At 34.4% G+C, this 11,076-nt stretch overlaps 2 protein-coding genes across 3 annotated transcripts in view; one reads left to right on the plus strand and one right to left on the minus strand.

Annotated features, from left to right (window-relative positions):
• LOC127959389 (regulating synaptic membrane exocytosis protein 4-like) overlaps nt 1-5,209 on the plus strand; it is a 118,000-nt gene extending 112,791 nt beyond the window's left edge. For both annotated transcript variants that reach the window (XM_052558553.1, XM_052558552.1), the window contains exon 6: nt 2,187-5,209. In XM_052558553.1, coding sequence (XP_052414513.1) covers nt 2,187-2,405 — 219 coding nt within the window. In that variant the 3' untranslated portion in view covers nt 2,406-5,209. The remainder of the gene's footprint in view (nt 1-2,186) is intronic.
• Nucleotides 5,210-6,141: 932 nt separating this feature from the next.
• abraa (actin binding Rho activating protein a) lies at nt 6,142-9,818 on the minus strand. Its single transcript, XM_052558227.1, has 2 exons — nt 9,135-9,818; nt 6,142-7,498 (listed from the first exon to the last, which is right to left on the minus strand). The coding sequence occupies exons 1-2, from the start codon at nt 9,735-9,737 to the stop codon at nt 7,061-7,063; spliced, it is 1,041 nt and encodes a 346-aa protein (XP_052414187.1). The 5' UTR covers nt 9,738-9,818; the 3' UTR covers nt 6,142-7,060.
• Between the last annotated feature and the right edge of the window lie 1,258 nt (nt 9,819-11,076).

Genomic DNA, 11,076 nt, shown 5'->3' on the forward strand with positions numbered 1-11,076 from the left:
TCCACCAGAGGATGCATCAGAGGGATTCAATTTTATTGTCCACCAAGTGCTTAAATATTTAGCATTGTTAGGTGATGTTTAGCAAGTATGAGGAATAGAAATACTGTTGCTGGCCTTATAAACCTGAATCAAACCAGCAAACAAATCCTAGAATACTTGAATTTCTTAATGCATTTAATATTAATGTGTCAAGCATTTTAGAGGCATCTGTCTGGTTGGTTATTTAAATGACAAAGAAAATAGGCTCTAATTTACTGCCAAGTTTACCCACGTCTTTTCCAATATGGTGTAATTTCCCTGTAGGTGACGTGATGTCAGTGAATTATCATTTCTTATGCATTCCCTCCATCATTTAGCTCAATTGCAGAGAGAGCTGCAGGAGAAACTGCAAAGCAGTGAACACTTTATTTTTAGCATCTCTGAAGGAATAGGGGGAAACCTTTCATATCTCTCCGAATTAGACATTTTTCTAAGGACAACATTTATGAAAGCCTGTCACAACAAACGTTAAAGTTAGAACAGACTGCAGGATGTTCAGGAACATCGGGTGGCGGGAAAAACATCATTTGCATGTGTTTATTCACTGATGTACAGCATCCTCCATCCAAACATCCGTCATTATTATGTAATGAATCTCAGGGAACTTTCAGATTGATCTACAGTAGGCTAAATTATTCTTCCAAATTTCCACACATTCATTATCATATTTGGAAATTCAAATTATTCAGTTTGTGCTGCAAGATGGATGAATCACACAAAAGCTGTCGAGAATGTACACGTCATATTGCGTCAAAAAAAAAAAAAAAAAAAGGGAGAGAGAGAGAAATTTGTAATTTGTAAATCTAATATTATCTTATTTAAAGCACATTTCACAATTATCATAACTTTAGTGCAAAACACTTAATTTATATTACTTTAATTAAGAAAAAATATGATCTACAATTTGAATTTTAAATGAATTATGCAAATTGAATGAAGTTATGCTGGATTTGCTTAAGCTTTTTCAAAAATGTTCATGAAAAAAAAGCTTATGAATACAAAATTTTGAATCAGGAATTATTAATTACAAGGATTATATGTGACCCTGGACCACAAAACCAGTCATAAGTAGCACAGCTATGTCTGTAGCAATAGCCAAAAATAGATTGTATGGGTCAAAATTATTGATTTTTCTTTTAGGCCAAAAATCATTAGGATATTAAGTAAAGATTATGTTACTAGAAGATATTTTGTAAATTTCCTCTAGTAAATATATGAAAACATATTTTTTGCTTAGTAATACTATGCAAAGCTAAGAATCCATTTCAAGGCAATTTTCTCAATATTTTGATTTTTTTGCACACAATATTTTATAATAGTCAGGCCTTGGCCAAATATTGTCCTGTCGTAACAAACCAGACATCAATGAAAAGCTCATTTATTCAGCTTTCAGATGATGTTTAAATCTTAGTTTCAAGAAATTGACCCTTATGACTGTTTTTGTGGTCAGCGCCGCTGCTCCCACCACGTGCATCACGCACTGTGCGTAGGGCACCAAGTGCTGAGGGGGCACCAAAAATAGCCTAATGAATTATTTTTTTAAATGCCAGTATTATTTAATTACCCTGTAGAAATATTAGCCACATTTTAGCCATGTATATGTAACAAAAAAGGGGGAACAAGAAAGATATTTAATAATTGCTCTAGTCTAGTCTAGAAAGTACCAGTCAAAACCAGTCAAATTCAAAATGAATTTACACAATTATGAATTTATGAATTTACAAGGAATATATACATTTCAAATTTTATCCAGATTAAAAGAATTAGAAAAAAATAATAATAATTCTGATCTATAATGTATTTAAAATGACCATTTTTAATTTATGGATTAGGATTATATATAATCAAAATCTACATAATTTATTTTCATCTGGATTCATGGAACTAACTATTTATGAATTTATGAATTAGAAGGATTTTATATATATATATATATATATATATATATATATATATATATATATATATTATTACATTCTGAGATTCACCCACAACAATGGAATTAACTAAATGTAATGAACTCAAATTGAGAATTTTGAAATGAACTAAGGGTTATATACACATTTAAAATGTTAATTTTTCTTGTTGTCAAAAGTACTTTTCATTGTTCCTTATGATAACATAATACTTCCATTTCTCATGAACAGGTCATCGTTTGGGGAAACTACGGCCGGATGGATCGTAAATGCTTCATGGGCGTGGCCCGCATCCTATTGGAGGAGCTGGATTTGACAAACATGGTGATTGGCTGGTACAAGCTTTTCCCCACCTCCTCTATGGTGGACCCCACGATGACGCCGCTGATCCGCCACTGCTCACAGCTGTCTCTGGAGAGCACCGTCGGGCCGTGCTGCGAACGCTCATAAGACTAACAACTCATCTAGATTTCTTTTTCTCTGGAAGGGCTCTCACAGCCCCCCGATCCTAAGAGTGCTGGCTGTGCATGAATGTGGCACAGGCACCTTCTGGAATGTTCTAGAATTTCTTCCGAACAAATGAGCTTTCTGGAATATTCCAGAATTGACCACAGAGGGAATGCTCAAAAAAAAAAAGACTTCAGGACTGGCAGAGAATGCAGACCAGATGTCTGGGCTTTATTTTAGCTTTCAACACATTAGCTTGTGATGGTCTGTGTGAGGAAACGTCCTCCATTTAGAACTAAACGCAGGTAAACGTTTGTGCAACGGATGGGTTCGTGCAATATGATACATAATAGAGAGAAGAATGTAATGGTAATAAAAGTGTGGGTTTGCATTCATCTTCTTGTGTAATTAATAATACAGGAATAGTTATACGTCTTAAAAATATGTGTAGTTTGGAAAGAGTCGATGTTTGTAGTTCATGATTTCGTTGGCACACGGATCTTTTTCTGTTCGTGACTCTTCCGTTTCGTCTTTCTCATTACTGAACAGTGCCAATGCTGCCAGCGAGTGGCTTTATTTGTGGCTAGTGTCTATATTCGGTGACTACAGGCTTTATGAATCAATAATCGACGCAGACACATATTTAAAAAGACTATCTTTTCGCAAACGGTGACATGTCATTGTACGTTTTCCCCCACTAACAGTATATGGAAAAATGAAAATGGATGCAATATGCTGAAGAAACATAGTGATTATGAAATAAATGTGAGTAGATGATATACTTACAGTTATAATTATGATAGATATGAGATTTTTAATGGCTGAAACCAATATCTAAAGAGAAGAGTGATATAAACAGACATAATATATACATACAGTATATAATAACATTTTATGATAACATGTACATAAAATTAATTAATTAAAATCTAAAAAGGTGAGCAATCCATTATTTTTTAAATGAAAAGGAAGGTCTAATGACCACTTCTGTAAATCAAAAAAAGAAAAAAGAATAAAAAAAGATCAAATATCGGTCAAATTAATTACCAAGGCCAATATTTAAGAGTATATTACTAATTATTAAAAGATAATTTAGTTTTGCACTTTATAATCTTAAATGTCTTTCTTGTAAGCAACTGCTAGTTTGGCATAAGCCAAAGTTCACTTTCTTCTTTACATTATGATATTATTTCTGACTTCGGGATGCAGAACCTTTAGTAGCAATGATAAGGTTGTAGCATTAGATAGTAGCATATGCATGAAAGGCATCTTAGTTTGCCACCATCTAATGAGATTTTGCATGAAATCGATTGATACGAGATTATCGAGCATTTTCGCTGGCAGTCGAGCAAACATGTAGCAGCGGACGATCAAACGAAAATGCTGTTACATCGCACTGAGATGTGCTGTGTGTCGTCCTGAGCGTCGGGGAGTAATAAATACTGATACAAATGTTTTCATATGTCCTGAAATGATGAAAAGCAAAGCATTTCTACACACCAGAACAGAAAGGGAAGAAACAGCATTCTGCATAGCCAAGAATTTCTACGTCCAGCATCAAAATACGACTATTTGTGAAGAAAACACACTATTTACCATACAGTAGACAAAAGGATTTTTTAAAGACTCCTTCCTCTCCGAGAAGCTCAGGAGTGACGATTTCAATTAATACTGAAAAATGTACCTCAAACACCCTCAACACACTCATGTTGTGAAGGCCATATAAAGCACTGCCACATTCCTTTTAAAGGTTTTAATGTTCATTGTCTTAAAAAGCAATAACTAAATGAATTTTTGGTCACTTTATTTGTTACAGGGAGTAAAGCCAGATTGTCTCTGCATTACATTAGAAACTTCTGCATCCATGTAGCAATGTAGTAGATCCATGGTTTTAGACGAAGCGCCGAATGTCTGAGATCCTCATGAAATTAGTGCCATTACAAAGATGTGTTGATGATTTAGAAAAACCTTTTGGGGTAATATATTACTTAGCATTGTATATTAATATAGACAATATATATTAATATACATCAATTTAATACAGCACCATTGCATTGTTCATAGACTTGCTGTCTGAAAAACTACATATGAACTAAAAAAAAAACGTTTTTTTGGGCTGTTTATTGTAAATAGACGCCTTGGATTTAGTGGGAGGAAAAATAATACATTTTCAAGGTCTGATCTGACTTGTCAATACTGACATTTGGGTTTTTTATGCTGTAAGCAACACAATTCTCCTGTTTCTATCAGCATGATGTTATTGCTGATATTTTAAAATCTGGATTGGATATATAATTACTTTTAAACACCAAATGCACTCCAGATGTTATAAAAGAATGTGATTTATATGTGATTTAAAATGAAATATCTCCTTTCCACAGTAGTTTTTGTAAAGCCTTAACTTGTAATCCAGAGGTCTTAACGTTTACGATACGCCGGAGAAACGAGCACGGAAGAATGTCATTCTGCTTTTATTTCTATTCATTTTCTGTCTTTCTGTTTCTTTTTGTATTTACTTTAATCTGGTAAATAGTCATGGCCTTTTCGCGTTTTTCACCACACACAATTTTGTAACTAAATAACCATCTACCATATCAACTGTACTTTGGGCAAAATGATCAACATATTCCTAAAAATTGGATGCTGTGATATTTTTCTTTGTGGAGATAATTGTTTAAATCCTTATTGCTATATGTCAATTTGAATTCGTAAAATAATGTCACTGTTTATTAATGCACAAATGAGTGTATTGTTACTCTGTTGAAAATGGTTATACAGAATAAAATAGCTCACTCTGATTTACAAAACACGCATTTGGCTGATGATTGCCTGATGCTTCATGGGTTTAGGAGGAGATTTATCCTGAAACCATCTGATAATCTTCGACTCATAACACAACACATAACGTTAAGCGTATTGTGCACGTCAGAGAGAATCAGATACTGAGTGTTAGTTAGCCTGTCTGTCTGCTGCACTCAAGTCTTTATCAGGAGACGAAATGGCTTTTTAAGAGCTAGATCAAGGAAAATTAGATCAAGCACTCTTGATTTGGGAATTGAGCTGGATGTTGGTATTTTGGGCATCTGGTTGAGTTTTATTATTGTGTGTGTGTGTGTGTGTGTGTGTCCACTAACAAAGGAACAGATGAATAACCTTGTCCCTGTTTGATGTAATTAAAAAGAATAAAGATCTCTTTTACGCACATCACACAGTATGCATCCCACTCACATACATGTTTTATATAATATATATATATATTTGCATTTTTGTAACATAAATAAATAAATATAATAATGATGATGACATCAGTCTTTATGTTAAAATTCTATAATAATAGAAGTGATACATTTTATATACATGGTACATACATATATATACACATACACAAAAACACAAACACATACACACGCTATTTAATTTGTACAAAGTAATATTAATGTTACTTTTATACATAACATTTGCAGTATTAATAGAAGATATTAATAATACCTTTTAGGAATTATACAAAATAATAATATATTATATACTTATAAATATTACAGTTATGTAATAATTTTAATATCGTTATATTTATATTAATGTTGCTTTGTGTAAAACCTTAAATGACTAAATGCAAACATTAATATTTCTACCAATAATACATTTTGTCCCCAATGCAAAGTAAACACAAAAATATGTAAAAAAAAAAAAAAAAAAATCTACAATCTACAAATAATTGAAATAGTGAATTAGGACAATGTTGTATTTTCAGTTAAACATAAATGTGGTTTTATTTCATCTTTTACTGACAGAAAAAATCCACATCAAATAAATAAATGAGTTGTTTTAAACTACATAGGACAGTATATCTTTAAATATTTATAACAAATCTTCTGTAAGAAGATTATCATGCTTTCATTTTGAAAGAGGTAATTCAAATGAGCCACAAACTCTGAACAATAAAACAACAGCAAATGACTGAAAGTAGACGCAAATGACCAAAATGTTTAGATGGGAAATACTGATTGCACGAAGCACAAAAACAGACTCTACCCCTATATTCTCACAAGCATGAAACATGAGATGATTTCCAAACCAGGTCTAGACATCAAGGCTGGTGTACTAAGCATTCAGAGGATGCCTGATGTTTGATGCGTGAGGAGACAAACACGAGATCCCGGTATATTCCCTTGTGTAAACTGTGAGCGAAGAGTTGCCCTTTCACCAGCTCAAATATGAAGCTCCTCAACACTAAAACTAAATCTACTTTCAAAACACGTCATGCACCAGAATGCAGACAGAAGAGCACGTTCATCTCAGGGAGTTCATCAGATTTCTGGAACATTCTCAAGGTTCTAACATTTCATCCTGCTAAATAAAATTATAAATAGAGGGCTAATTTGAAACTGGATACCTAGAATCTAATTTAAAGTTGTTTAACTACACTCAAGTTGAAAGTAGTCAGTTTATAACCACTTACACTATTTTTTTTTTTTTTTATAATTCAGAATTTGAGCAGCTTTTGCAACATTTTGACATGTAACACTGCTACTTGTTGAAAAAAAAAGTAGTGGAAAAGCTACAGTATTTTGAAAACAACTGAAAAATGAAGGTAAAAGAAGTTCAGTAAAATAAGTTATGACTTCTTTTACACTGCATCCTGGCAACCTTCTGGAAAATTAAACTAGTAATGTGATTATAATGTCATCATCCTGGCCCTTCCAGAGCATTTCACCCTTAAAGTCAACCATCTTGTGTTTGCGACAGCGCAACAAAATTCCCACAACTTTATCGGAGATTTTGACATAGCGGTCGAACAGGCGGCCGAAGGTGACATAGATACGACCCTCTTTATCCCGCTGGCCCATGTCGCGTATGATAAAGCACATCTCCTCCATCTCACGGTAGATGTGTTGCTGGGCCCGATCCGCACGCTGGGCTGTTTTGGATCCGTCTTTGGGCCGCCCATATCCCGCATCGCCCTTGTGGAGTCGAATAGCCATGGCATGTTCAAAGTCAAACTCTTCGCTGAAAGGGTTGAGCTTCTGACCTTCAATGTGGTCTTCAGCGAACCGCTGCCACTTGCTCCTCAAGTCGTTCATCGTGGCTATTTTAATCTGAGAGGACAAGGTTCAGATGTTATTCAGGACCACATAACCACATAACATAGTGTATGTTTTAAAGAATTAGATGCAAAAATAAAATAAGATGAATTTAAACAAATAAATAAATATTTTAGAATGAATAACAAATATGTATATATAAATATAGTTCATAAATAGATTTTATAGATAAAATAATTAATTTTTATTAACAATGTTGTATAAATGAATAATGCCAATAAATGAGTTTTATAATTAATATGAAATATTTATTTATAAATTAAATGTATCAATGGCTCAGATCAGATTAGCTTGCATAATATGACTAGGAATGTCTGTTTGTAATTTAGATTTCTTGTTGACTTAAAAAAAAAAAATCCCTGTTTACAATAATATATTATTCCAATCTTATTTAAGGTGTAGACAACCTGGCTTGTCACCGGACAGTCACATCACACTGTCTGTCTGACATACCTAAGTATTACTGCTAAATATTTCTCAGGATGTCTTTAAGGCGCACTTATTTCACATGGGTGTCATCTGAACCCGTACAAATGCGTCCTGTGAAACGCAAGCTGGTGAATCAAATACCACGGTGACACAGCTGTGATGGATCTCACTCATCAAGCTGAGGGTGAGCATGCTGCTTTGTGAAGGTCATATGTAAATGATCCATCACTGTTTTTATTTACATATATTCCATTGCGGCAGAACATGACTGAGTCTATGATGGAACATTATGCTGCTGTGAAAGTATAGTTGGACTGTTATGTGTTGTATGGTCAAGAAATCCTTTTTTGATTAAAACCTTGAATAAATAATCTGTTCATTTGCAGGTTCTCATATTCAGCAATTAAAGTCATTCAAAGTCATTCAAAAACATTAAAAGATTCCCTATTAAGACACATTTTATATAGATTTTGTGAGTTTTAGGACAACCGCATTTCAAGACAACCAATCAGACTCACTAGAACGAATTCCCGCCCTATTTTCTTTTTTTTTCCCTATTTTGCTATTTTATTTATTTATTTAGATTTTACATTGTACATCACAAAATGAAAAAAAATGGATGCCTTTAATGTAAATGTGGCTGCCACTACATGAACTTTTTAAGAGTTAATTCAGTTTTCACTCACATAACAACTAAATTCAGTGTGAACAGAATAACATTCCCTTATAAAAAGAGCGACAATCAAATTACATTCAAAATAAGAAAACATGGCAGTTCCTATTTATTTACACTGCTGTAAAAAAAAAGGGTAGTGTATTTTTTGGGAATATAACCTTAACATTATATAATATATTTTACAAAAAATTGTCATCTAAAATGCACTATAATTAATATTCGCCTTTTAATGCCAAGCACGCAAACATGTCAAAGTTTATTTGTATAGAGCACTGAATGGCACTATAATTTTTTGTTTGTTTTAAACATATTTTAGTTTTGTTCTGTTATGAATAAAGTGAAACACTAAAATACATGTTTATAGAATTTGTTTATAAATGTTTTTTTTTTATTTTATAATAAAATGTGAATTGCACAATGTGACTTATCTGTGTTAGAGTTAGTAAAAATTGCTTTTACCAATTAGTTTGTCTATTTGCACTCAGTAAAAACAGAACTTAGCATGCATTGTACAGATAAAGGTACCTTGTGTCTGTTGACATGTTTCTTCGGTTCACTCTCATTCTGATCACTGTTGTCGCTCAGAGACGCTTCCTCCCCAAGACCACTGTCCTCAGCATCTGAACCGCTACTTCGGGATCCCATTGTCTTTTCCTCTTTCTGTCCAAGCACTTTAGCCAAAGTTCCTGCTTTGCCACCACAGTAGCGTCTTCTGGTGGGAGATTCGTTACCAAGAAAGTTTTTGGTATCCTCTGATGTAAGCTGATTGGTGTTGATCTTCTCCTTGATGACGCTCACTAGGTCTTTCCCGTATTCGTTACACTTTGGTGTGATGGCTTTAGTCACCATTACGGTCTTGATCTGGTCGTCTGCACCTTCTTCGCTGTTCACCGAAACCACGCGAGGCGTAACCAAGAGTTTCATCTCACTCTTCTCCTTCTGCTTTTCTTTTGCATCTTCAATGATGGTATCAGGCATCCATCCGCTTGGGATCGTGTCTTGCTTGTCGGTATGTTTGTTCGCCCAGCTTTGCCAGCTTTTGGCGAGGCTGTTCACCGTCGAAGCCACCTTGATCTTTCTGACGGCTCTGCTGAAAGGCCGGTTTTGCTGGACAGCAGCAGTACTCATGGTTCTTGTGGTGTTTCGTGGTTGGAGAGGTTCAAATCTCAAGGTTCGTAATCCGTTTGGACACTGCTGGTGGTCACCAGGGCCTTTTATATGAATGGAAAGAGGAAGTGTCTTCTAAAAGTGGGCGGTGTGACATTCCTCTGGATGCACATGATGTCCACTGTGACCCCAAACATGCTAATGGAATTTCCCCAGTGGAATAACAGGTGGCCACCTTATGTCCAACCGTGCAAAAATCACTCCTGACATCACATCTGACTGTGTCTCTTGTTTTAGATGCAGCCATGATCTCACCAAATCCTAAAACCGCTCAAGGACGCCTACAGATCCTGATGAAATGGCTACAGATGCATGCTTTCCTCCACTGCCATGGCATATTTTTGTTCAACGTGCCAGTGTGATGATCTATTTTTGCAGACTGGGTGTTGAATATGTGCATGTGCGTGCTTCTGTTGATTGATACACAGGCTTGTTCTTAAAGTGCAAGCCAAGCTATTTAAAGCAGGAGTCGTGCTGAAGGAAACTTAGGATGAGCTTTGGATTTGCACTTCGACTCTGTTTCATTTATACTGCTTTGCAGATAAAATGGTGATTAGTATTATTAGAGTATTAATCTGCAAGACATTTTCATAAGGTTAACCATTAAACAGCTTGGCTACAGCAGAGATAATGCATAAAGCAGGAGTTCATAACAACCATCCAAAAACTTCCTGCAGATTTGTTCTGATTAGGTCATGTACAGCTAAATTAAAATATTCAAATGCAACTAATAATTTAATGGCTACTGCATCGGTAGGACAGTAAAATATACTTCCCATATTTTTGATGTTGTTGGCTGCATGTTAAATCAAACTCTGCAACATTTTCTAGGAAGAAGCTGGTGAAATTATATAGATGTCGACATGAAAAGATGTTAATAACTGTGCATACTGTTAGATCTAATTATGCAAATAATAATTTTGGTACATTGTTTGGCCGCCAGTTGTAAAATGTAATGCAAACATCTGAATTGTGATGCAGAACAAGTTTGCACTGCATTATATGTGAAACCTGCTGAACTGATAAAGTCACACAATACAGCAATAAAATGCAATTTGAGGGTCATTTACGAACCAAAAGTTTGTAACAATTTTCTTATTCAGCCTTATTTTTGCCATTATGCATAGTAATATCAATACATGTCAATGTTTAATTTCTAAAGACTTTCTATTTAGTCTAGTAATTTGTTGGGTCGCCATATGTAAAAAATGTAAAACCAGTCGAGAACCAGTTCACATTGCTAACGTGAATCCTGCCCTAGATAACTTATGCTACACCTTAATTTCTCAAGGATTATCAG

The sequence above is a fragment of the Carassius gibelio genome, chromosome B6, assembly GCF_023724105.1.
Source record: "Carassius gibelio isolate Cgi1373 ecotype wild population from Czech Republic chromosome B6, carGib1.2-hapl.c, whole genome shotgun sequence".
NCBI classification, from domain to species: domain Eukaryota; kingdom Metazoa; phylum Chordata; class Actinopteri; order Cypriniformes; family Cyprinidae; genus Carassius; species Carassius gibelio.

What these genes read in the sequence shown, in the direction of transcription:
- abraa (XM_052558227.1), bottom strand. Translation starts at nt 9,737, where the DNA reads ATGAGTACTGCTGCTGTCCAGCAAAACCGGCCTTTCAGCAGAGCCGTC. An exon ending in AACATGTCAACAGACACAAG is followed by an intron (nt 7,499 to 9,134) that starts GTACCTTTATCT and finishes TTGTCCTCTCAG; the next exon opens with ATTAAAATAGCCACGATGAA.